The sequence below is a fragment of the Cavia porcellus genome, unplaced genomic scaffold (genome assembly GCF_034190915.1).
Source record: "Cavia porcellus strain 051 isolate PalLab524CR breed Dunkin Hartley unplaced genomic scaffold, mCavPor4.1 scaffold_9, whole genome shotgun sequence".
Classification (NCBI taxonomy): domain Eukaryota; kingdom Metazoa; phylum Chordata; class Mammalia; order Rodentia; family Caviidae; genus Cavia; species Cavia porcellus.
Window position 1 is genome coordinate 19,396,026 of NW_026947492.1, and position 27,297 is coordinate 19,423,322.

General features: G+C 50.9%; 1 protein-coding gene across 2 annotated transcripts in view; it reads left to right on the plus strand.

Moving 5' to 3' along the window:
* The window catches only part of Pknox2 (PBX/knotted 1 homeobox 2), a 242,733-nt gene that overhangs the window by 166,128 nt on the left and 49,308 nt on the right, over positions 1 to 27,297 (plus strand). For both annotated transcript variants that reach the window (XM_003472709.5, XM_063256012.1), the window contains exons 3-4: positions 1,888 to 1,996; positions 16,263 to 16,402. In XM_003472709.5, the coding sequence (XP_003472757.1) occupies positions 1,910 to 1,996; positions 16,263 to 16,402 (227 nt within the window). In that variant the 5' untranslated portion in view covers positions 1,888 to 1,909. The remainder of the gene's footprint in view (positions 1 to 1,887; positions 1,997 to 16,262; positions 16,403 to 27,297) is intronic.

Genomic DNA, 27,297 nt, shown 5'->3' on the forward strand with positions numbered 1-27,297 from the left:
GGGGAAAGGTCGTAGTTAACACACCTCCGAATCATCCATGGTTCCTCTCTTCTCTCAGGGCCCAAAGGGTGCGATTCCACACCCATCTGAATATCTCTAAGTCTTAACTCTGGAATTTCTAATGTCTCAAGGAATCTGTACTTGGACTGCGGGGGTAGCTCAGTGGTGCAATGCTTGCCTCAAAGACTCAAGGGGACCCTGGGTACAGTCCTTGGTACTGAAAAAAAAACACTTTTCTCCTTTTCTTCCAGTATGGAAGCCCCTGAGTGAAGATAAGACTTCACACTGGTAATTTGCCTGCCTGAGGGGGAGACTGTCTGCCTCCTCTCACGGCTCTCTACTGAGCCCCTGTGCAACAGAGAAAGTCTGGATCTCAGTGTCTGTAGTGCATAAGATGGGTGACATCTTGGCTGCTTCTATCACAGAGTGTCCTGCTGGCCCGTCTCCTGAGGTCAGCCCTGTGTAAGGAGAGGCCCAGGCCAAGGCTAGCAGGACTGCCCCACACAGGAAAAGCCGCCACACACTCCGCCACACCCACCCGGCCTTCTTCTTTCCTGCAGATTGTCACCTCCCTCTAGCAACCACACTCTGGAGAGAAGACCTGGCTTCATTCCTCCAGCCTGCCTCAGCTCCTCGCACCATTCCCCGTACACAACTGAGATGTGATAAATATCTCCTGAATGAAACGTGAATCCCATTGGTTCATGTGTGCACTTGAGAACCAAGCGGGCCTAGTACTTTGGAAGCTCAGGTCAGGCTAGGTCGGAGATTTCCTCACCTCTCTGAAAACAGCGAAGAGAACATCTTACGCACATGCACATGTCCTGCACCCCAGAGCATTCTCCAGCAGTGATGGGCCACCCTCTATCAGCAGGTAGCTGTGGTTTCCGGCTCTAACTACGGCAGGGCATCTGCTGTAGCTCAGTGGTGCTCAGGGCATTGTGTTTCCTTGGGTGGGACTGCCAAGCTGTCTCCATTTACAGAACCACATTCTGGTTCAGGAAGAAACTTCGAGGCCCCGTGGGGGCAGCTCACTTACTGATTGTGTGGTGGGATGTGATGCAGTGAAGCAGACATGGAACACATGCACGCAACACACACACACACACACACACACACACACACACACACACACCCACTTCTCTTGCTCCCTGTCACTTCCGTAAGAGGTGAGCCAACCTTTTGGCTCTGACAGCTCTTCTGGCCCCGCGTGCCTGTGGTCCTATATGACGCCAGGCTAAAGGAAGTGCTGGAGTCACAGCCTGCACCTGAAAACCCAGGAGGTGACTATCATCCCTCTGCCTCTTGCCCTCCCCAAGCCCCCCTCTGCCCTCCGCCCCTCTTGGGCTGCACTCTGAGGGGCCAGCAGCCCACATCCCTTGCCGCCACTAGGGGGTGTGGTGAGCACACTCAGGTGGAAGGACCTGGTGCTTGGAGACCCCAGGGCGGGGGAGCTGGCATGGCGGCTTCTTGCATGCCAAGGAGCACCCTTGTCAGGAGGGACAAGCTGAGGCTCCAGACTCTCGTAGGCTGGGCTGTGAAGGGAGTATCCAAGTAGCCTCCAACCCCATGAGGCTGCCACAGCCTGGCTGCCCTCCCCAGCCCCAGGTTCCCCCTCCCCACACACCAGGCCAGAGCTGTTGCTGAACAAAGCATCGCTGCAGGGGCACAGGTTGTTTTACATATGATTTGAATATCGTTTCTTTCAAGTCAAAAATAGCACAGCAAACCCTCCTGCGCAGCCTCTCCCCTGAGCTCTCCTGTGTTCCTCTGCAGGGCCTCCTGCCCTGGCTGTATCCTGTCAGTCCAGGTGGCCCAGGCTGGTCCCAGGGCTCACCTGCGCTTGCTCAGTGGCATTAACAGTGCGCCCCTCTCTCCTGCCCACAGATCCTCGATGTGAATCAATCCCATGATGCAACATGCCTCCCCAGCCCCAGCTCTGACAATGATGGCCACGCAGAATGTCCCTCCCCCACCCTACCAGGACAGCCCGCAGGTGAGTGTGCCACAGAAGGCGCTGGGAGGGAGTGTGGTGGCCTTGGGAATCCCATGGGTTGGGGGTCCTCCAGAGCAATAAGCAGGGTCATATCTGCCCAGGAATTGCCCTGGAGACCTATGCAGGGAGTCCTTATGAACACAGACTCCCAAGGGACTCATTGCCTTCAACAAAATGCCCTACTGGGGTCATTCTGTCACCAGGGCCATAATCTGGAGTAGTGGTCATGGACACTTGCCCACTGCCTCTACCCTGCTAGCCTCAGAAAGTGCAGCTGGACCCCTGTGTCACGGTCAGGGTAAGATGCACGCTTGAGACACAGGCAGAAACTGTAAGCAGAGCCCACCTCTGAGTGTTTGGCAACTTCCTGCTCCTGTGGTCTGCCTGGAAGAATGTCTGTTCTCAACTGGGACAGTCCTGGGCTTCTCCCTGGAAACAGCCAGGCTCTTGCTGGGCACACTCCTGCTGCTTCCCGTCTCTTCCCAGTGCCCATCCGCAGCTAAGCAGTCAGGTTCCTCCAAGACTTGCTTCTTGGTTACAAGTCCTGCTCCGGGCATCAGCCCCTCCTGGACACTGCCTTCTCACTGTGGCCCTGTCCTGTCCCTTTGCCGCTCCGAAAGCTGCCTGGCTTTTCTGAGCAAGCTCCTGTAGTCCTGGAGACTGATCCCTTTTCAGGTCTGCCTCCCCTGGGGCACCCCCACCCACCCTCCAGTCTTTGCAAGCCTGAGTTTTGCAGCTGATCCTTTGTACAAAGGCTCTGTTCTCTGACCTTTACCGTCGTGTTCTCTGGTTCTTTCCACCCTGGTCTCTTGGGTCAGGATGAATTCAGTAATTATTTGTTGAGCACCTGCCATTGAAATGCGCCCACTAAAATGTTCACTCATTCATTCAAGCCCCATTTAGAAAGTGCCTACTGTGTGACAGGGTGCCCCCCTCTCGTCCAGCAGCCTTTCTCTGCCTTGCTGATTTCCCTGGCTTATTAGCATTTCAAACACAGCCCTTCTCACAGACCTGGAAGGAGGTCTCTGAAGCAGGAAGAGTGTTAGATGCTGGCGAAAGGGAGAGGCTTTCCCACAGCAAACCCTAAGGCCGGGGCAGCTGCTCGCCACATCCTCGAGGTCGCTCTGCTCCCATGAAGTTATCAGATGGGGCCACTCTGCAGTGACCACCCTGACTTCTTCTGCCCTGAAAGTCCAAAAGTGCCTGTCATTCACTGACCCGTCCAGCATGTGGTCTTGAGTCCCCAGCCTTGCCTCACATAGCAACTTCAGGCTCCTTCCCCAAATGCATCTCAGGGGCGGCAAGTCCTCTGCCCACAATGACTGCAGGACCACACTTGGCCTTTATTTGGAAGCTTCCAGATATCCGCACTCTGTCTGGACACTTCCATCTACGTCCCAAGTCCTGGAGTTGAAGTTCAAAAGGTGCCCTCAATGGTGAAATAAAAAAAAATGACAAGAAGAGAGGACATTTAGGGGACAAAAACCCAGCCTTCCTGCATAGACACGGACCCCTATCTGCCCCAGCTCCCCTGGGGTCTGAAGAGCAGGAACTTTGGCTTCATTTCTCTTGTCACTGGACGCTGCTTTCCGAGCTCTCCAGTGGAAAGAGGATGCAGGGTGGGAGCACTTCCTCCGCCCAGCAGGCGGCGAGTGTGAGGCTGGGGTTCAAGGGCTATGAGGGCAGGCTGTAGGGCAGGGGGCTGGGATGGGCTCAGCTGCTGGCCGCTGCTCCTCCCTCCTGCCCCTTTCTGCTTGGCCTACCTGGGAAGCTGGGGGAAGTTTTGGCTCAGTGGGATTAGCAGGAAAGCTATGGCAAGGGCCTGTGTCCTCCAAGAATGCTGACCGAGGAGCTTAATTTAATTCTTAGCATACAGCTGGATGAATAAATTCCAGCTGTCAAGGGAGGTGATGGAGCCTTAAGGGGCTCACGCCCTCATTCCCCACTGCTGAGCTGCTCTGGCCTTTGAGGAAAGGAGGAAGTTAGAGCCAAAGCCAGATGTGGGGACCGTGCTGAGACTCCTCTGTGAGGAATAATTTGCCCTGGGGGAACTGTGTCTGCCCGTAAAGCTAGTGACTCAGGAACACCGTACCTGCCAGGAAGTCTTGAGGTCTTGAGGTCTTCGTGGCCTTGGTTAAGCTACTAGGCTGTGACTAGGTTGCTATTGGCCTTTCCTGGGCCAGGCTGACTCCCAAGAAAGAGGATCCAGATGAGAAGCTAGAGCAGGGGGGAACTGGGGAAAGAGAGGAGGGGGTGAGGCGCCAGGACTAAGGCTTCCCTTTGAGGTCACCTGGCTCTGCGAGCTGTTCTCCCACTGTTTCAGGAACAACTTTTAGGAACAACTCCTCATGTGCACTTGGTCACCAAGAACTTGAAAACCTGCGCTGGTCCTCCTTCCCCCTCTACTTCCAAGAGCAGACCCCAGCTCCTCAGGGGAAAGCTCTGCTCCATTTCCCCCTTCACGCTGTTATCCGAAAGAGCCAGCTGCTCGTGGACATCCAGCCTTTTTTCTTTTTTCCAGGAAAGTCCAGACTAATAGGCACAGGTCAGGGACACAGAGCATCCTAAATGAGCCCTCTGGAACGAGGTCCACTCCCTCCTCACACCTTTAGGTCTCATCTCACGACTTCTAGCCCCTGTGTGATCTGTTTCCTCAAGGCCTGCACAGTGAGCACATCCGTGTCACCTCCTTAGAAAGCCAGTTTCTTCCCCAGGCGAGAAATGGACAGTCTCTGATATGAGGTCCCCAAAATGAGAAAGGAAGAGAGAAGTAGAGCCCTTCCTCCGAGACCCAGGCAATCGTTTTAATAATGTTCCCATTGTGCTGAGGGCTAGCAATACTGAGTATAATCTATTCCAATGCACAGGAGAGCATCACTTTGGAAAATTAGGAATCTACATAAAAAAAATTCCCAAGCCCAGGACCTTCTTCATAATAAATTAGAATTTTTTTTTCAAGGCAAGTTCTTAAGTTGGCAATTTCATTTTTAAAGTTTGGGGAATAAAATTATTAAAAATGAGGGAGACTTTTCTTCTTCCCATTTAGTAGAGAAGCATTAATGGTTACGGCCCCATGCTATTGGGGATAAGCCAAGTGGCAGAATGGCCAATGCCTGCTACTCCTCAGTTCTGTTTCAGTCCATCCAGGGCAGACTCTGTGATCACTCACAAGGACATTACTCTGTTTATCGTGCTTCTAGAAAGTGCAAAAGCAAGAACCCACTGAGACCCTTCCTGTAGACTACTTCCTCCTTCCGGTCAAATGGTTAAATTGTAATAAGATAGCAGCGCCCTCTACTGTCCAACTAAAACACCTCCCGTCTAGCAGGCTGGAGCTGGGTCTTCCAAACTGAGCCTCACTTGAAACTCTTAAGTAGAAATGAGTCACCAGAGATCATGCAGTGCCACGAGGATTGTTTAACGAAAACATTTTCTCCAGAGAGGCCTGGAGATGAGCTGGGTGTATATTACTCTCAGTTTAGTGCAACTGTGTTAATTCTTCTATCACTCCCGTTCCGTTCTGCAACTCTGTCTCTGTAGGCCTGGCCCTCACTGTGACCAGGAGTTTCAGAACCCCTCCTCCACTGCCCAGCACCCCACTCACTGCAGTGGAACCCTCTAAGTTGCTCCTCTCTCTTATTCATGCTTAGAATTGCAGCAAATGTCATTCCAGCCCCCCCCACCCCCACCCCGAGGGTTTCTCAGTAACCACCTCCCTCTGGCTCCTAGGGATCTACCTTCCTTCCCGCACTCTCTCTCCACCTGGAAATGCCATCCTCTCACTTCCCAGCATCTACCAAGCGAGGCTCTCCCTTCTGCAGCCCTACTAGCCACTTGGAAGCCCCTGGGATTCACTAGCAAAGACAAACTGTTATCCACCGAAAACAGACTCTGGCTGTCAGCACCCATTCTCCACTCTTCCCCAAAAACACACACACTTACCAGTGGTGCCATGAATCTTTGTCCTTGGTTTACAGGCAAGACACACGTTTTGTCTGGTTTACTGTGTATGTACCTGGTGTTTAGAGTTTTGTCTGTGTGTCCCCAGCAAGTCAGGATGCATGAGAAAACAGAACTCCTATGCACCCTGGTCTGACTCACTAGGCACAGTGTAGACACAGCACTCAGTGGATAGTGAAGTTTAGAACAAACTGATAGGTAGTGAGATGTCTATGTAGTGTACTTCCAATGGTGGTACCCAAAGCTTTGGCAAGATTGGATGTGGTGGCACACATTTGTAATCCCAGCACATGGCAGGCTGAGGCAGAAAGGGTCCTGTGAGTGTGAAGCCATCCTAGGCTACAAAGTGAGTTCAAGGCCAGCCTGAACTGCAGAGCAAAACCCTGTCTCAAAAAAACAAAACAAGGGGCTGGGGATTTAGCTCAGCGGCATAAGTGCCTGCCTTGCAAGCAGGCAGTCGTGAGTTCAATCCCCAGTACCGATAAAAAGGAAAAAGACAAAAAAAAAAAAAAAAAAACAAGTAAACAAACAAAAAAACAGCTTTGGCAGTTCACTAAGAACAAGCCCTTTACTGACCAGAGAGCAAGACAGACCAAGATTCAGACCAGTATGGGATGTTTGCCACAAAAGGAGTCAAGCATTTTCCTGGGCCCCTTTGACAAAAAGCTACATTCCCATACTGTTCATCCGCTAGCAACCCTCGGGGTGAGAGAATGCTGTTCAAAACCCCAGCAGAGTCATGTTTGCACACCTGAGTGCAGGCTGATGCCATGTCACACCTGCTCTGCCAGGGGAAGGCTAAAGCTGGGTCTGGACTGGTAGGGGACCCAGACAGGTCCCTCTTGTCCCTACGAGGCATCTCTGTGTGCACTCTGCTCCCACTCTGGGAGGGCCCGTGCCATCCCGGAGAAGCTGGCTCGGCTTTGATCAGTCATTAGGATCCCAATGCTGCTTTCATTAACTGGAGGCAGAAGGGGGTGGCTGGGGCCCCTGGCTGTGAATGGCCTCCATGCAGGCCAGGCAGCTGTGACGGCAGAAGTGAGTTCAGATGTTTTTACACTCATTTATATTCTCATCTCTTTAAGGCCTGCCTGGAGCCCCCCTCCCCCCTTGGCTGCCTGTGAAACCACATTCCCTTTGCAGCAGTAGAGTTAATTCAGCCACTTTGAAAGTTCCCCTAAGCCTTTGCTGTAGCTGTGACTGACCTCTCCCTCTGCCCCCAGGGGCAAGCTCCAGGGACCATGTGGGGGGACCCACCTTCCTGTGCTTTGACTCATCAAAACAGACTCCTCTTTTTTATTTTCTGCTGGCCTTTCTTCCCTTTGTGTGTGGTGACCTCTCCCTGAATGCTTGGGCCACCCGTGTCTTTAAACTGGACAGATCCCTGGACTCTGGCTCACTCCAGACCCGGATTTTCATTGCTTAATTTAAAGGTGATAACAACGTCCAGGTCCACCCTCAAAGCCTCTCTGTCCCCTCTGTAGGGATGGTGGCCCGTCCTAGGAGTTCAAGGCTTGTAAGGGAACTCCTGCCACAGTCTACTTTCCTTTAATGAATTTGCTACCTGAATTCTGATAGTTTTCAAAACCCGGAGATCTTATTGTCTGTCTTCTCATCTCCAAGCAGGACAAGTGCTGTGACAGCCACAAAAATAGTCAGTGGCTCAAGAATACAAAGCCTAAAATAAACTGGAGAACAGGTGACCCAAGTCAGCAGCAGGGCTGCAAGTACTTCACAGCCTGGCTGCCCCTTCACGCCATCTCTGGTGGCAGCTCGGTGGCCCAGCTGGAGGGGGCTGGGAGAGTAGGGACCCGGGAGGCTGTTACCCTTGGAGCTGGTGGTCCGGAGAAAAGCAGGGTGACTGAACCCAGCTCAGACTCAGAAATGCTAGGCCTGGCCCCAGCCCCCGTGCCCATGAATGGCAAAAATTTAGGCAAATAATTTCAGCACTATGTTATTTGTTGTGATGGTGGTTTTTAGTTTATTTATTTACTGGTGGTGGCACTGGGGATTGAACCCAGGTCCTTCACTCTAAGCTGCATTCCCAGTCATTTTTATTTTTTATTTGGAGATGGCATCTCACGAAGTTGCCCAGGCTAGGCTCGAACCTATGGTCCTCTTGCTTCAGCCAGGGTGCTGGGTCACAGGCATGCACCACCATTGCTGGGTTTCTCATCATAGCTCATGCAATCCTCCATTCAGTAAACAGCACTTCCTATGGGTCTTGTGGAGTTCTTGGCCCCAGGGAATTTGCAGTCCGTTTGGAGCCTTAGATTCTGCCCTGGGAAATGAGAGTGGCTTCTTCTCTCCTGCCTCTCTGGGTTGGTGGCATGGCTGCTAAGAGTGGAGTGGCATTCGCACCTGCACGAGCCACGCCCCACCTAGGTTCTTCACTCAGCTTCTGATTCGAAACACAATAGGCCAATAGGGGTAGAGAATGCGTTTCTCACCCGCAGCCCCATGAGCACAGAAGAGTGCACGCTCACTAGGATCCTGTCCATCCGGGACCCCTCCTAGGTCTGTTGGAATTGTGACAAAAGGGAGGGTCCTTGGGAATGGGTGGGCAGAGAGGGGAGCGGTCAGTTCCCGGAAATGCACGAAGCTGAGAACCGAAAGACTCAGCCCAGCAATACCCTGGGCCGTGCCGTGAGGCTCAGGAACTGTGATGAGCCTCCAAAGGCTTGTGCAGCTGAGTCCTTGACGCCTCCGTGGTGCACCACTGAGCACCTTCTTGTGTCAGGCAGGCCTGTCCAGTGGGAGGTAGGATCTGGTGGAGGCTGAGGCCTGCTGTCCCAGGAGCCCCGTCCAGCTGCCTTGGCTGCCTGGGGAGGCTGCCAGGCCTTCTCCTGGTGCTGATGGGGTTGGGGATACTTTAAGGATCCCTTTTTTGCTTCTCTCCTCCTTATCTCATTAACTTACCGATCATTCATTCCCTTTTGCAGTCCATCATTTACTCATTTAACAAACACACCAGAGCAAGATACAGGAGCCAGAAAAACGTGCCATGCAGACAGACAAAGGGCCCTGAGGTGTCCCAGGTTTTTTAGACAAGGATACAGATGATGCAGGGACCAGGGCTGCCTGGGCCTGTGAGCTATGAAGAACCAGAAAGGTTTCTTGGGAGAGTCGGGGCTCCAGCTGGTTGGGAGGGCAAACGAGGACACTTCCTGCAGCGGTGGGTATAGGCAGGAGGCGCGAAGACGTGAGCTGTAGGACACAGTGGGGGCCGGTGGGGTGCCGGAGAAGAGGCAGGGTATATGCCTTCTTGCAGCGGATCCGATTGATGAACAGGCTCGGACCCGCAGCATCCCCAGCCCAGGCTGTGCCTGCTGCTGCCTGCCGCCTGGTATCTGCCTAGTGGCTTCAAGCCCTGACCTCCTTCCAAGTCCTTGGACTGCCTTAATTGCCAGGAAACTGACCCGGGCACAGGTTGCCCCAGCGCCAGGAGGAGGCGCCGGCTGCTGGCTGGAGCTTTAATCCCGCCCCCGGTGGGCGGGCCTCTGCGGCGCCCCACCCCTCCCCACCTTCAACCCAAGGTCAGCTGGCTCACACTCTGCAGGGGACGTCCCCCAAAGGGGACCCTCTGTTTCGCTACAAAGGGCCTGCAAGAAGTATGTGCTATAGCAGTCACAGAACACACCTGGGTCGGGGGAGCTGGACCTGCGGGGCAGGGTCTGATGAGGGTTGGGTTTGGTTCCACAGCTGAAGACTAAAGAAAGATTTTAAAGTGTCTAGAGAAGCAGCATGTGGTAGCATAAGCTTGTATCCAGCCCTTTGGGAGGCTGAGACAGGAGGATCACAAACTCAAGCCCACCCTGGGCACTTGGTGACTTGGTGAGATCCTGTCACGAAATTTAAAATTAAGAATGAAGACGTAGCTCAGTACCGAGGGCCTGGGTTCAGTCTCCAATACACAAGGAAAAAAAGAGAGTTCTAGGGGCCAAGGGTGTGGCTCTGTGGTAGAGAGCTTGCCTGGCATCAAGGCGCTGGGCTCCATTTCCAGCACAAGAAAAACAAGGACTAGAAACCAAAACCAGAGTTTATTTAGCTTCCACTGTTTGTAGTGTTCTCGCCCATATCGCTACCCTGGGGCAGATATATTATTACGTTCATTTTCACCTTATAGGTAAACTGAGGCCCAGAGGAACGGAGTCGCTTGCCCAAGGTGACAGCTAGTGATCAGCCATGTCTGTTTCCACGACACTCAGCCCCCTTCCCTGCCCTAAGTCCCCACTCCCCCAGGAGCGAGGTGGACCAGCTTCCCACACTCACAGGAGCGGAGCCCCAGGGCTGGGGCTGCAGAGTGGATTGTGCTGAGGGTCCCTAACACTCACAGCACATCACAGCCACCTGCTTGCCATACACACCTTATTCTAACAAACCCCTCCTTAGATATAATGAGTGCTATGTTAGAGGTAAAAACCCTGAATCCCAAATCACACAGGCAGAGACAGAGCCAAATCTGAATCCAGGTCCAGGAAAGACATTCATTGCTTCAATCAGAGTGTCTCGGGGACTGTAACCTTCTCCATCACCGCCTGAGGCATTCAGGGCCAAGGAGATAAATGGGGTAGCATCTGCTGGGAGGGCCTACCTCCTCCCACCACTCCTGCTTCCCCGGATACTCTGGACACTCCGGCTGTAACTCGTAGCTGCAACAGTATGGGGATGAGACCCAGTCCCTGTCCTCAAGGGTGGGACTCAAAGTCAGTTTGATCTGATGTCCACACCCCCACTCTCTCCCACACAAACTGCCTCCTTCAGATGCTAGGAAGACAGTCGGGCCTGCACCAGAAGGCTTGGAGCTCCTCAAGGTCAGCTTCCTTCTTCATCCCTGGGTCTCCAGGACTCCCCTTTGATGCATAAACTCTCCTCCATGCCTTCCTGCCTGGGTCCCACATGGAAGGATGCTTGAGCACAATTATTGCTGAGAGAATTAACCTGAACTCTGTGTGGGGTCACTGGGGGACAAAGAAGCTGGGACGTGCAGTGAGGAGGGGGTAAACTGCCTGGAGACTCATGGGTTGTGCCAGGAAGTGAAGATTCATTCCGATTCCAGGCTCCCTTCTCCTCTCCCCCTTTTCACTGGAGGTGGAGGTCTTTCCATTCTTCTCTTCAAAGAAAAGTAATTAAATGCACCAATTCACATAGCCCTCTCTGCTTACCCCCAGTTTGCATGAGCTGGCTGTGGTCGCTAGCAGTGTCTTCATCCCCAGGGGCTTGGAGTCTTGTCTGTAAGATGAGACAATGCTGCCTTTTTACACAGGCTTATAGTCAGACCTGGAAACCCATCACAGCGTCATACAGCTGGCCAGAACCTAGGGGGCCGTTCTCCACACAGCTAGAAAAGAATGATTCTTGACAGAAGAGGCATCTTGAAGGTCATTCAAGTACCAGTTAGGGGGACTGCAGAGATATCCAGGGGCTACTTCCTGCCCCCCTCCTACATCTTCCAGGGAATATCTTCTACTTGTTCATTCAGATAGACCAGGCTGTCCAGCCCCCAGACATTGCGTGCCTACCGTATATCCTACAGTAACTCCCAACTTGTTGCACTCCTAATAGGATGGAGGGACAGAGAACTTCATTTCAAGATGTCACAAAACAAGAACCTTGGGGGCCCCTTTAGCTCCAGGCTTCAGGGAGGGCTGATTCTTGCTAAATGACAGACAGAAGCCCTGTGGTTTTAGTATCTAAGGAAGAAAAGCAGTGGAGGCACAGGCCCAGGATCTTAGCTCCAGGGAGGACCTGAGGCTAAGGAGAGAGATCAAAACCACAGAACCGTGGCTGGCAGGAGCAGGCTGCCACTGTGCCCTGTCCACTGGCCATTAATACAACCCCACAAAGATTAGGAAACTGCAGATTAGGAAACTGAAGAGGTCAAAGAACTGGCCCCAAAATGTGTACTAAGAATCAGCAAAGGAGCATCAAACTCTGGACCTGCACCCCAGCTGCTTCCAGTCTGTGGGGCTTTTCTGAGCCCCCTCGTTGGTTCTCGGGACATCACTCAATTCTGCCCATCCCCCCCTGCATCTTAGCTTCCCCTACCTGAAAAGGAACATTCTTGCATGAGTGCTGTCGTCCCAGCCTGTCTGCAGTGAACCACCAAAGCAGGGTCTCCAGAGTACTCTGAGGTCTCCTTAGAGAAAGTACAGATTCCAGGATGCTCAGTTCTGGAATGTTCCAAGTGGTCTCATGGGCCATGTGAGGCTGGTTTCTTCCTCTGTCACACTGAGGAGACTGGAAGGAAGTGACTTGGGGGACAACCCCTGAAATAGTGATGCACTGATAAATAACTAGCTGGCTTCCTAGGGGAGGGGTGGAGAGGCAGAGGGAGACCCAGGTTTGTACCATTGCTAATTTCCTTGTTCCTACCATGGCTGATTGTGAGATGTCTATGTGATATAAACCATCTTACAAAATTCCTGAACATTTCAACAGTTGGCTTTCACAGGCCATGACAAGGCAGCTCCACCCAGGTCCTGGACCTGGACCCACGTGTCCTGGTCCACCCAGGTCCTCCCAACTCTGTTTAAGGCTGTGCTCCTCCAAAACTTACCTCAGGTTACCTCCATCCTCCTCCTGCAGCAGCACCCACCCCCTCAGGACAGCTGCAGGTCCTTTCAGCTCGGGAAATGGAGGTCTCTAGCTAGAAAAAGAAATCTATTTGGAGATAAACATTCATCCTCAAATCTGGAAGAAATGCAGAGTTTGCTGAACTGGTCCCCATGAGCTACATAAATCTGAGTCATCGCCCCCCTCAGTCCAGCTCTGCTCCTCTCTTCCTCCCTCAAGTAACAGCCTCAAGCATGTTGGGGTGCATGCCAGAGACACCCTTTGATTTATGTTTTTATTAGCTTACATTCCTCTCTATCCCAGCAGGCCCTCTAGCATCTGTCCCTGAAGTCCTTTCTAGGAGGGGCTAGGAGAAAGACAGGGAGAGACCCCCACATCCCTCTCTATTTCTGAGGCTCATCTTAGTGGAAGCCCCTGCCGATCCTTCAAGGACACAAGGAAATGCATTTGGTGGGCATGGCACAGTATACCAATCCCCTGACACTTCATCCACAGATGAACTGTGAGGACACAGCTGAGCCTTGCTTTATGGCAGGAGCACACTCTGGAAATCTGATACTGAGCAACAGAGGTTCCAAAGCCCTTTTATGGACATCACCTAATCTGAGCCTCCTGCCAAGCTGAAGCTATGGTTGGTGATGGTTAAAACACCCTGTTTGCGTCCCAGCTTGTCGATATTGGAGATGTCTCCTAACCTGGCCACCTAGCTAATGATTCCATCCTTTCCAAGTCGCACGCTTGAGCCTTGGAGATTCCAGGGCTCGGAAAGGTGTTATGTAGACGTCTCCTTGTTACCAGTTTAGTGCATTGCTTGGAATTAGACCAGAAGTCATACCATCTAATCCCCTCACTTAAAGGGGGCTTTCATTTCTCCCCATTTCTCCCAAATCTTGCTTAAAGGTTTTAGGCTCTTTCAAATAGGCCTTCTATGGTGCACTACAGAATTCCTCCACCATCCTGACCAACTCTTTTCTGAGCATGTCTTCATATACTTGCTTAATCAGAGTAGGACAGGGCCAGAAACTTCTTCATCCCATGAGCCATGCTTCTGTTTAATTTACCCTCATGGGCTTGTTCTCTCTCTCTCTCTCTCTCTCTCTCTCTCTCTCTCTCTCATTTTGTTTTGTTTCTGGGCAGATGCTACACTTTGCATACATTGAGCTGTCAACTAAAACCCTGCCGCCAAGCCATGTCTCCCTCTTTCTTCACTTAACATTACTGATTTTTTTTTTTTTTTGGCCCAATGTTAGAAGTGTTCCATTTTAACTTCCCAGGTGAACATTAATCTTATTAGGTTTAGCACACTGCCAAAATCTGTAAAGATCTTTTGGATCCCAGTTGCATGTCATTCATAAATTTGTGGCGCATTTCTTTAACTATCCTCTAAGTCACGGGTGAAAAACTGTTGAAGAGGACAAAAGACAAAGCATGTGGCACTTTCCTAGAAACTGCCCCAAGCCGACACCTGTCCTCTAACCTTACTCCCTTTGGTGTAGTTTTCTAAGGCATCCAGTGCCCAGCAGGCCACCTATCTCCAAGTTTTCCACAAGGATATCATGGGCGACAGCTTTCCAAGGTCAGTTGCATTATATCTTCCTGATCTGTCAGGGAGGAATCGTGCCAAAGCCACAAACTGAGCTCCACAGGAGCAGGTACTGCGTCTGTGATTGTATTTCCTACAACAGAGCCTGGTACTTAGCGGGCCTTACAGAGCACCCGAAGAAAAGGCCCATTGTGTGCACGGGTGAGTGTGTGAATGAAGCAGCCTGGCCCAGATCAGCCTGGCCAAAATCTCATGTTTCTGAATCCACCTTGTTTCTCTATCTCGGTTTTGGGTTTCTTTGATACGGCAGAGTCCCCCTAAGGAGCCCAGGATGTTGTCAGACTTGCAACCCCTGGCCTCAGCCTCCTGAGAGCTGAGGTTACAGGCATGTTCCGTGCTTCTTTCTTATAGCACTTTTCTTATATACATGAACCTTAAAAGGCCACCAATTTGCTTCCTGATTAAAAAAAAATAGGCGCTTAAGAAAGTTAAGGGGTTCACCCAAGTTTAAAGGCAAATAAGAGGATTCGGGCAATGACCTGGTGGACGCAAGGCACATGATGTTCTGCTGTGCCTCTCACACCCTGGACTTGAGGGTGCCCCCCAACTCAGTGACAAAGAAGAATCCTAAGAAAAGTGACATGCTCAGGAAAGCCAAACGTTTCTTTTTTGCTCTCAGCTTTGCTCATCAGCCTTCATTCCTTCATTCATTGATTTTTTTTTTTGTCTTTTTCTTTTTTATCGGTACCAGGGATTGAACTCATAACCACACACTTGCAAGGCAGGGGCTTGTGCCACTGAGCTAAATTCCCAGCCCCTCATTTATTGATTTGACAAATGTTTATTTAACACCAACTCCTGCCAGATTATCTGGAGCCATAGGAATATAACTGTTATAAGATCACCTTGAGCTTAAGTTTTAGTTTGAAGTGGGAAAAATAGGCAAATGGATATATATGGTTATGGTGTGAGCACTGCAGAAAAATTAAGCTAGAGGCGGAGCAGCTAGATTTACTCTGAAGGAGAGGCATCTGAGCAGACATAAATGAAGAGAACAAGACACACACTCCATCCTGTATGGGGATACACACCAACGATGCGCTTATACTCACAGAAATACAATTTTTATTTTTATACAGAAGGCAGGGACCTAGATTTTATTATGAGCATCCTAGCTGTAAAATATCGGATCCCTTTGAGGCACATCCATCCATCTATTCATTCACTCATTTTCTCCACAAATATATTTATTAAGCATCAATCATTTTTATTAAGCATGCCCAGCTGGGTGCTGGGGACAGAGGGTGAACAAGGCCTTCAAGCTGGAGACAGACAGCTACATTTAGGCCAACAGCACAGCGTGATAAGAGCTATCAGGATGCTAGGGACAGGTTGATGTGAGAGAACGGGAAGAATGTCACCGTTCCAGGGATCTGTGTGACTGAAGGAAATGTGAAAGCATTAAATTCCATAACCATGGTTTTCAAAACTTTTAAAGCTACTAAACCATTTCTTTCAACGAAACCTTAGACAGAAAGTCCAATATATAATATTAAAAAGAGTTGCTCTGGTTGACACAAAATTGAAAGCCTCAGGACACCTTCAAAAACCCATAATACAGTATGAACACCACTTCTCTAAATATCTGTTCTGTCCAAGAAGAAAAATCTGCCTATTGTCCATTAAATCTTATCTTCAAATGGCCAGGTGAACCTGATTTGGAAAGCCATCCGGTCATCAATTAAAACCATTAGAACTGTTGGCTCTTGGCTTGCGTTAGAGAATAACTAACCCTTGCCCAAATGAGAACTGACTCAGCTGCTTTCTTTCCTGCTCTCTGGAGTCATCTAATCAAACTTACTGACATCCAAAAGACTCATGAGCATAATTTAAATGGCTCTTTGTATTTTTCTCTACTTCTGGGGTGAGGTCACCACATTAGGAATCATCTCTTTAAAAGTGTTCTGGACATCACCTAGGATGGAGTGGCTCTAAATTGTTTTCTAAAACACTCTTGGAAGAAAGGCTTGCTTTTCTCTCCACTGTGGCCCATGGACAAATGGATGCTTATCGTACACTACAGATCTCTTCTCGCTCACAACTCTTTTCCTGGCACACCGTCAGCCTCACCCCCGACTTGGGAGCCTGCCAAGATAAGCTGCCACCTCTTTTTTCTTCTCTCTGCAGATGACGGCCACTGCCCAGCCTCCCTCCAAGGCCCAGGCTGTTCACATCTCCGCACCATCAGCTACTGCCAGCACACCTGTGCCCAGTGCTCCCATTGATCCCCAGGCCCAGCTGGAAGCTGACAAGAGAGCTGTGTACAGGTAGGAGCCCCCCCACAATGTTCAGAAGCCCCAGTGAACCTTGGGCCCGGCTCAGCCTTTTGAGATGGCCATGGCAGAGAGGGTGGGTGCGTCAGCCACGTGGCCAGCAGCTGCTCTTAGCCTCGCTAGCGCTCTCAAGTCAACCCAGAAATCCCCAGTGCACGCTGGGGGCTGACTTTGGCTTCTTGGAAGTGACTAGTGACTAGTGACTAGTGACTAGTGACTAGTGAGGGGTACGAAGACCTGGGCAGTGTCTCCCACCAAGACCCCCTCCCGTCTCAGGTGAGGAGATGAACCCTCAGCTCAGCCAAAAGCAGCTGCTCACGACCCTGTCCTTGTCCTGCCTCCCACTGCCGCCTTCACTATGACAAGCCCACCAACGTATCAGACATCTGATGGAACTACCAGGACTTAGTACACAAACTTCACATGCGTGCAAATCACAGGGGGAGCTTATTAAAGCTCATAGTCCCAAGCTCCATGTTCAGAGATGCTAATTCAGTAGGTCAAGCTACAGGAAGGGAATGATTTTTTTTTTTTTAAGCATTACAGTTAAATCTGATGAGCTGGTTGTTGGACACATTTTGATCCATAAAGTCTGTGCTTTATCAATCGGCATTGTGTGTGACCGTGTAAGCCCCCCCTGCCCTCTCCCCTGTCCTCCCCTCTGCCCTCCCCCCTGCCCTCCCCCAGGATGGCAGCTTGTTCCTCTTGTTCTGCATCTGCCCTATGCACCTAGGGCTGGGTCCTGGGTGTTGCAGAGAGGTACCTGAAGCTCAGGGAAATGTCTGTTGGCCTTGATGATCTCTAGTTCTGATGCATGTATTTGGAGAAGAAGATGTGGTCATCTGAGAACAGGCCTGATTAAGACTCCAGCAGGAATTGTAGTCATCATTATTTATGGGGAGCCCATACTTAGCAGATCTCATGCTCACATCAGCACTCAGTGTCGAGGCTGGACCATTGCTCACCTTTGCTTCTGTGAGTTCATAGGTTCCAGGGCATCATCCCCAATTGCAGCTCACCCTGGTGAAGTATATATTGTATTAAATGCCAGTAGCACATGGCATGATACACCCAAGACAAATAAATAGGAAATGGATCCCTGGTTACCCTCCCTCACCACCCCCCCAGTGGCAATGTTTTATGGTAATTATGGTAATTATTATTGCTATTGTCATTATCACTGGCATTGTTTTTAGTTACTCAGAGGAGCTGAATACCTCTAATATCAACAGTTGGGAAATCCAGAGCAGTGACTTAATCCAGGGACCCTGGCATTCCCAAGAAGGAAAAAACACAGAGCCTGGTCTCTATTCCATGAATGCATGGGCCAGGCCCAGCTGTCTGCAGGTATAAGCTCTGCCTTGGACCCCAAAGAATTCCAGGCTCTGGCCTCTGTATCTGTCACGGATAACTTCAGGGAGGGCAAGCCAACCTCCTCCAGTGTAGGACATGTCCTCCTGTCCTCTCTCTCTTCCTTCCTTTACACTCTTTTATTAACCCTTATTATTAACATTGCATGCACTGTGCTTGGCTCCTAGGACAGATGGTAAGATAGGAAGGAAATCATGGGCCCTTCCCTTTGTGTCCAGCATCCAATAGAGCTGCAAATAAACAATGCTGTGTAGTCTGACCAAAAGGGCAGACTTCATGGAGGAGATAGTATTTGAGTCTGGTCGTACAAGGCTGAGACCCTGCCAGGTGGGCAAAGAGGCAGAAGAGAACCTGGTGTATCTGGGAAGGGTCAGTGGTCAGAGCAGTTAGGGGTGGGGTAAGGTGATGCATGAGACTGAGCAGTCACCTGAAAGTTAACCTGGACCACATATGCTGGGCTTTTGCCTTTTGTGAGGAGCCTAAGGAGAAAGAGAAGAGCAAAGGAGCCTCTGAAAACTGCCCAGTGGCTTACAACTTGCATGCAAGCCCATGACTCTGTGTATAGATTGCTGGTACTCAAAGGATGGCGCATGGACCGGCAGCATGCAGGAACTGATTACAAATACAGAATCTCCACAAGCACCTGCCTAGCAAGCACAGGTCATGAGTTCGATCCTCAGTACCAAAACCAAACAAACAACAATAATAAACAAACAAACAACAACAAAACCCCACAAAAAACCAAACAACAGAATCTCAGGGCCCACTCAGAATTCAGGGTGCATGATCTACACTTTTACAAGATCTCAGGTGATCCCCCTGTGTACTTGACTGATCCAGGATCCAGGACCCATAGACTTCTAGGGGTGGGGACTAGAAGTAGATTATTGCAGGTTTTATAGCACTGGTGGTGAAACTATGGTACATATGCCACAGCAGGATGTTTGTATCACTGAAAGCTCTAGGGTTCGCCATCACTGATTCGTAGAGACCACCTGAAAGTTCCTGGAAATCTAGTCTTGAGTCCTGCTTCTGCTGAGCACTTGTCTCTCTGAGCTTCAGTTTCATGGTAGAATTAAAGCAGTAGATTGGATAAGCATTACCCAAACAGCCCATTAAGCACCTGTACCTGGCACGAAGCAAATGGGCTTCCTTGGTCCTGCCAGTGGGAGCCATGGACTTTAGGGTCCTCCCCAAGACCCTCGGCTCACATGCTACCCAGGCAGCTGCAGAAAAGGTGGATCACCCACCCATGGGAGCCATCCACCATAATGTTCCTTGAAGAACGGCTCAGACCTTCCTTCAACCACACTTTTTTGCTCAGTTTCACTCCTGAACCTACCCTCTCCCAAGGGGCCCACCGACCATACCACAGACCTTAGCACTGACTCAGAGTTTGTATGCGGCCTCCGCAGTGGAGGGACTCCCAGGCAAATATGCCTGGCTAGCATGACTCATGGCTCATGAACTGGCTGGAGCTGATGTATCTACACCATGCCAGGCTCCCCAGCCCTCCGTCCTGTGTCCTCCTGGCCCAGGCCCCAGGGTTGTTCCCACAACCACACCTCTCCCATTAGTACCAGCTGCCCTCTCTCTAGCCACTGCTGGGATGACTGACCTCCTGTCGGGTCAGGTAATTTTAATTAGATTTGTCTGCCTGGGGCATCCTTGGCTGCTCCAAAGCACATCAGGGAGTCTGCATTTCATGTCAATAAATGTAACAAGACCCTTTCCATTCAGATTAGTGTCTTGGCACTGACTTTGGAAGCCCCAGTCACAGGGCCCCTCTGGGAGCCACAGAGGAAGGTGGGTCAGGCACCTCCCTGTCCCTGCTGCAAGGCAGAGGGGCAGTGTGACAAAGAGGAGGGAGCTTGCCTGTAGCCGAGGTTTTATTTGTGTATGAGGATGTGTTAATGAAATGTATTGGTTCCCTTCTGATGTGGAAGCTGGGGGTAGTGGTGGGGGCAGAGCCTGTCTTTAATTGGATCATACCAGAGCATCATCTGGGCTAATCAGCAAGGCAACCAGGAGCTCCCGCTCAGATTAATGATTGCAGTCTAATCCACACAGATCCCATGATTGGATGCACATCCCGGCTAATTGTGTTTGAGGCCCAGGAGCAAGGATGAGAGGGGGTCCGTGGAGGGGAGGCAAGTGGGGTGGGGGTGGGCCCTAGGTTTGGACCCTGCTCAGTTCTCTCCTTCCCCAGCCTCCACTCAACCCTGATATTTTCTCCCCCAAAAGTTCAAACTTCAGGAGGACCACAACACCCCAACACCCAAGATGACCAAGCAGTGGTCAGGTGTCAGGTGCTCTCTGAGACCTGGGGATTAGGTTGCTGGCTGCGCAGAAACAGGGCCAAGAGGGTGAGGTTAATCCAGCTTTCCATTCTCCCTCCTTCCCTCCAGTCTCCTGCATTCCCCTTTGAAGTGAGTGGGTTCCCATGGAAACTGCGATGTCCTGGGGAGGAGAAGAGTGGCAGGGAGTGAGGCTGGCCAGGTGTGAGTGGGGGAGGAGGGCGGCTTTGTGAGGTATTGGAGGTATTGGCCTTCTCCCCTGTGGCGAAAACCTCTCCTGATCCTGGGAAGGGAAGTGGCCCGCCTGGCAGTGTTGAAGAAGTTACCTATTATTGATAAGGAAACCCTGGGCTGGAGGCGGGAGCGGTGAGAAAATAGCCAGGGCAGTTGCACTTTGCTTCTCAATTAAAAATGCTGGAGAACCGAGCTGCAGGATGAGAGGGAGAGAGGAGACAGCTTTGTACCCAGTCTTTCTCCTCCATGACAGCACTCACACTTGAATTCATTGCATTGTTGACAGTGTTTCCGGCTGCTCCCTCACCGTGACTGTTAACTGTAGGATGACAGGGCCCACAACATGCTCACTGCTTTGTCCCCAGGACCTTAGATGAAGTAGGTGCTGAAGGGCTTGTTGGATAGATTCCTTACATAGGTTAAGCAGCACCCCATAAAAATTCTGTGCTTCTAGATTGATGTGCCAGAAATGGCGGTAGGGAGTCGGGGGGAGGGGCTCTGATTTGTAGTGTTTGCCGATTTCTGTGGTGTAAATGCTCCTTCCATGGCCCTTTCCAAACCACCACTGTGTGCTGCTGGCCCCAGTTAGACTGCGATGTGCACCGCCATTTCTCACCAACTTCACCGTACAGACCCCAGACAAGGAGCCGAGTCACAGGTGCACAGTCTTCATTTCTAAACAGGTAAACTCACCCTGTATGCCAATTCTTTGGGATGGCATTACTGCCACCTATGGCTGTGATCTACATTCCTGGTCTCGCTGTCTTGTCTGGTCTAACCCAGGATTCTTAGTTTGGAAGGTTCTCTTTTAATGAGTTAATACTTGTAACAGTGTCGAAGCCAGCAGGTTTTATAAGTGTCTGTAGCTAAGAGTTTCCACCTGAACCCGGGGCAGTGAATTTCCTCCTCCAAAGATTTTACCCAGTGCTGTCCCTTTCATCTGCTTGAGCAAACCTCACCTTTACTCTGATGTCCCCACTTGTCCAAATCGTCTCCAAGCCTTTCCTGGCTTCCTGATTCTTTTCTAGCGGCAATAAAAATCCTGCTTCAAACCCTTCTTCTCCCTCCTGGTTAGTTCTTCAGCTCTAGGAATTTGGCATTTCCTTACCATATGCCTAAGTCTTCACACCAGTCCTCTCTCCCGATAAATTATGTGCTCAGAGCTTCTACTCAAGCGTGCCCTACCCCTGACAGCTCTGCTCAGATCCAGCTCTAGTCAACAAAGCAAGCCCTGCTTGTCCTGTGCTTGACCTGTGCCTTAGAGACTGAGTTCCTCTCCAGTCCACACCTGTTCAGAGAAGGGGCAGAGTAGGGTAGTGGGCAGTGTTCAGATCACTCCTGGGAGACCCCTGTTAAGGGTCACCAAAGCCTCAGACTTGACCTTGACAGTCCTTTAGCTGGAGGTGTGAATTCAGCCAAGTGGCCGTGCAGGGCCCCTGGGAGATAGAGTAATGGGCTAGAAATAAACTTGGTGATAACCAGCTTTGTCACCCGGAGCAAGTTCATCTCTTAGAGCCTGTATACCCGACTGTCAAAAAGAAAACAATAATATCCAGAACAAAATTACATAACACAAGACAATACTGGCACCCAGAGCAATGTTCATTAGGTGAACCCTTTAAGCAAAGGGTCCAGCACATGTCACTTTGACCTGCTCAGTAGGTGACAGTCTGGTGCATTCTAGGAGGTGGGATTTACAGCTTTTGGACATAGGTTGTCTGGTTCATCTCTGGCTACACCAAACCTTTCTATGTCTCAGTTTCCTCATCCATAAAATAATCCTAAAAACAATGCTGTCACTTCATCAGGATTTCATAAGGAGTAATTGTAATGCAGCTAAATTTTTGGTGAGGAAGCTGGCAGCGGGCAGGCACGCTGTAGGTGTCAGCTGCTATGTGATGTTTGGGAAAATTAAAGCTAGCAGAGCTTGGTGAGACGGGCTGGGAAGTGGCAGGGGTGATGAGGACGGGCAGGGGTGACGAGGACACGAGGGGGCCCAGGCTAGTGGTCTTACTCTGTGATTCACCTGAGCACTTACTGAATCTATTGTGTTAAGCCGTGACAGGGGTTCAGGAAATGCGGAAAGATAGACCTAGAAAGTAATGTAAACTTGACACAGAAGAGCTCAAAAACAGTATCTGTGGAGTAACAACATACATATATGTGTATGTGTGTGTGTGTGTGCCACTGATCTCTCTGAGTTCACTGAAGAGAACCATTTGTGCTGGTAGTGTTCAGACAACTGTAAGCAGATGTCTTGTGCTCTGGGTGAATGATTTGGGGATGACAGTGTGCTGTGTAAGTACCATTGTTGGCCCCTGATTGACATGCTTTGAAATTTAGGTTTAGTTTTTTAATTTTTTTATTGAAATAAAATGGACTTGAAAATAATAAAATGATTATGTTTGCAGGGGAAAAAAAGTATTTGTGGAATTGACTCAAAGCCTCTGCCCATAGAGCAGTGCCGGAGAGATATACTGCTTTTTCGGGGAGAAGTGAACCCCAGTGGAATGACCACTCATTGTTCCTGGAGGCCGGGGTACATCCTGGGGAAAAAGTGCCTTAGGCCCAGGCTGTGGGGGGCTGAGTCCCTTTGTGTGTGTCCTCCTTAGCAGCCACCTGCTGGGCCCTGGGAACCGGTGCTTCCTGGTGAAGTGTCTTTGAGGGAACTCGATTGCCCTGTGACCACAGAGCCTTCTGGCTCCAGCAAGGCGACCTCAGAGCTGCCCTTGGTCATTCCTGGAATGTGCTGGGTGTGTGGCCCCAGGATGGTGTGAGAGAAGTGTAGCCATTGCCAGTGGAAAAGTCAGGCCCAGATGGCCAGGCCAGGACCCCTGGAGTGTTAGGCACCCTGAGCAAATGTTCTTGCCTGGGCTGTCAGGCTTTCCCTTTATGGAGCAGTCAGCTTCACTGGGACCAGAGGTAACATCACAGCCATTGGCTACAAACAGTGGCGGTGGTGTGAGCCTGTTGGAATCACCATCTGGAAAGCAAAGCCATGCTCAGGCGTCCTGGGGTACCAAGAAGCACTGGTTCACTGCCCTTGCTGCCGGGGTCTGAACCCCCAACCCCAAGCCCAGGCTCCGTACACTCCTAGCAAGACCAGAGGCTGTGGCCGCCTCCCTCAGGAACAAGTGTGCTCAGGGTGCTGGGTCCTGCCTCTTCCTGCTAGACAGAGCCCAGTGGTCTGGGCACCCTGCCAAGATGAGGCTCACAGATAAGAGCTCCAGGGGCCTGGGAGCCTGGTGATGGTTATCCTCACCAGGTTACATCAGACTTAGATTCGATAACCAGTGCTAATAGCTGGCAGCACTTGGCACATAGCAGGCTCTCCATGAACTGCAGCTTCATCGGCAGTGCAGTTTCTGTGATAAGTGCTGTCACAGCTGTGCCTTGTGCTAGTACAGACGGCATGAGATCGAAGAGTTGAACAGCAAGCTGGGGCTGTCAGGCCCTTGCTGGGCAGCGGCCTCTTGCCAGGCCTGGGCTAAGGAAGTGTGCCCCTCTTTTAACCACAAGGCCACTCTGCTTTGCACAGGCACTGGTCCATCTCACAGTCAGGTAGAAAGCACATAAACCAAGGCTCAGCCTGAGTTTTGACTCTGCCATTAGGCAAATCATTGAACCTCTTTAGACAAATGTTCCCACTCACACAGTAGGCATCAAACGAGAAAATGAAAGATCTGTCAGAGTGCTAAAGCCCTCCTCAAATGAGGCAGAGATTTGCTTGTCTTGGCAACAGTCTTGATGCTCAAGGGTGGACCTGGCCATTCAGTTCTTTAGCTACAGGACTCTCAGGACTTCACGATAGTGGAAAAAAAGAGAAGATTGTAGAGCGATTCCAGTAATGAGTCAAAATAGCACATGCGAGAGGGATGAGTACAAGAGTGGGGTGTGTATCCCCAAACTTAAATCTCAACTCGGTCGCCTCTTAGTGTGGTGAAATATTTTGACACAGCATGTCAGCTTGCTAGTCAGTAAAACGGGCATAGTTTAAGACAATCTACATATACCAGAGCTCTTTGTAACTTAACAATGTCACCAAGAGTGTGTGGGTGTATGCTTTGTCCCTGCCAGTGACAGAGGTGACGGAGCTCCCCGCTCCACACCAGCCCTTCCCCGGGGAGATATTCCCTTTTTGGACTAAATAAATTTCCAGTGACTTAAATAGGAGCTCTGGTGACCTCTTATTTAGCCATCATACCCTTTCTTGCCTGCTACCTCTCCTTACCAGGAAGAGAATGGACATGAGATCCCTACAGGACTTGGGCTGGGCCCTTTGTGCCCGTGAACCAGCCCTGACCTTCCCTATGTTGAAATTTCACGTTGACTTTTTTTCAGTGTAGCCGGAGGTGTGCATGCGCGCATGCGTGTGAATGAAGGGGCGGGATCTGCAGCAGACTGCAACCTGCCCGGGTCTCACGCTGCCAGGAATGGACCTGTCCACCCACCTGGGGGAGGAGAACTGGGCTGGAGCCCAGAAGCCCTAACAGATGCAGCTCCAATTTAGCAACAAGAAGAAGTCCTCTCCAAGGCAACCCAGGCGATCATACCGCCCACTGGGCAGGACTAAAAATACACCCGCGTGGTTTAACGTCACACCTGAAGTAAAAATATACTCAGCCAGGGCTGCTGGCTTGCCCCCCTCCCCAGTCTCTTCTCTCCATCTGGTGCCTCCGAGGCAAGGAAAAGCAGTGGGCAAGCACCTTTCTTCACACTTTCTGCCCTCTCTCTAAGGTCCTGTCACCCCTCCCCACACACATCCTCCCACTGGGCCCCAAAGGAGACAAGGTCCTTTTGTTGCAACGGTGGCTAGAAGCTGCCAGATGGCCAATCTGATCCTGGTCCCCCAGTATGGATTAGCCTGGAGTTACTTGAGGATCCTGTCTCCAAGCGTGCATTCCCACAGTCCTTGCTTTCTGCAGTCGTTTGTTCGTTCCCATTCACTGATCCATCAAAGCTTACTGACTCCTGCTCTGTGCCTCATACTGTACCTACCTAGAGGGGTTCAGGAAAAGGAGCTGAGGTCCCCTACTGCAGATAGTGAGGGGAAAAGATCTGCACACAAAAACCTGCGGCTACTAGAACGTAACAAGTGTCCTAGAGAAATAAAAATAAATCCTTACTCACAGTGATCCTTTTGGGTAAAAGAAAATAAAGTTTCGAGTTCTGAAAAATGGTAAGGCCTCCCCCCATCCCCTATTTCTAGGCTTCTATTTGAATTGGTGCATGGGCACATCTTCCAGCTGAATGAGTCAGGGGAATGGGAAGGTAAAGTTATTGGAGCGGACGGTGTCACTGTGGCTCTGAATAAGGAAGGCACCCACACGCCATTCCAAGGGACTGCAACTTTGGCAGCTTTCTGAGTGCCAGGCACACTCCTTGTCCCCCCACTTAATCCTCATGAGAGCCTGCACGGGAGGTGTTATCCCTGTCAAACAAAGCAAGAAATTGAGTCCTCAGTCTGCCCAAAGTCACACAGCTGTCTGTCTTCTAAATCAGTGCTTATTTCAGAAGCTCCCTGCTCCCCACCCTACGTCGCCTGTGAAGTCCAGAGAAACTCAAGCATTTCAAGCGGCAGCCGGAAGGGGGCAGTAGTTTCTCTTCCGGACAGAGCTACGTGGCGGGGGATCTCAGAGTGATGGCCCTTGGGGCTGTGTTCTGGAGATGGTTAGAAGGAACATGGAGGGATGCAGGTTGTTCAGGAGAAAGGAATGGCTGGAGCGCAAGTGTGGAAGTCAGAGGTTAAAATACAGCACAAGAAGTGCAGATGGCTGGGATGTGGGAGCACACCTGTAATGCCAACTCTCAGGAGGCTGAGGCAGGCAGATCACTGTGATTCGAGGCCAGCCTGTGCTGTACAGTGAGAGCCAGTCTCAAAGCAAAATACCCAACATCTCCATGCACTCAAGGCCAGCCTGGGAGCTGCATAGAGTTCAAGGCTGGCCTGAACTATATAGTGAGACCCGGTCTCAAAAAACAGTGACAGCGTTGGGGACACCATGCTGTCCCTCACACTCGCCACTGAACCCGTCCAGGACAAATACTAAAAAGAGGCTGACGGTTCATCATGATAAGCCTGGAGTGTCCTCCTCAGGAGTGCTGCCTTGACTCCTCAGCCTCCAGGAGAAAGTTCTCCAGAGTCTGCAGCACAGGTACTCACTGCCTTCCAGCAGGGGAAGATGCCCAGGACAGGCTGAGGAGCTGTCCTGGAGAGGGTGTTCTAGGATACTGGCTCTGGTTCTGTAATTCCAGTGGTCCTTGGCCTGGGACATTAGAAATAAAGGACCAAACCCCGGCGCCTAGACAGAGGTCTAGAAAGGTGGGCAGTTTGATAGCCACTTTGTGTCCGTGGACAGTACAAGCCCCAGCTCAGCACCAGCAGATGAACATCCTCCAGAGCAGACTGACCCTGAACAGGCCTCTCTTCCCACTGGATTCATCCTTCGAAATCTCCATCTCCTGCACACATTCCGCCTCCTGGATCATCATCCTTGTCCCACTCAGGAAGGGTTGAAGACGCTGACTTTCCTGTCCCCCTAGAGGAACCCAGGCCCTCTGGAGTGGGTAGGCACTGATGCTGGGGCTCCCCCTGTCCACCTACCAGGAGGACAGGTCTGGGCTGTGAGGGGCATCACATGAGAAGCTGAGGGCTCCAAGGGCAGTTGCAGGGAGAGGAGGTGGACACTCAGGCAGGCAACCACACACTTGGCTGGACCCGTAATTGAGGTCTATAGTCCTGCCAAGGTCACAAGGGAGGAGATGGAAGGGACAGAGTGGCGTGACTGTGAATCAGAAAGTTTATCACCCAGAAAGAGTGCTCAACACTAATGTCTCCCCTGCCCGGGACCCCCCTCAACCCCCCACCCCAGTCTGTTTCTGACCACACATCTCTTCTATCTGGTTCTCTTATTTTTTCTTAGCCTCTCCAAAGCTCTATATTTTTGCATTCTTTGTTGTTTTTTGTTCATCTCTGTTTCTACTCCC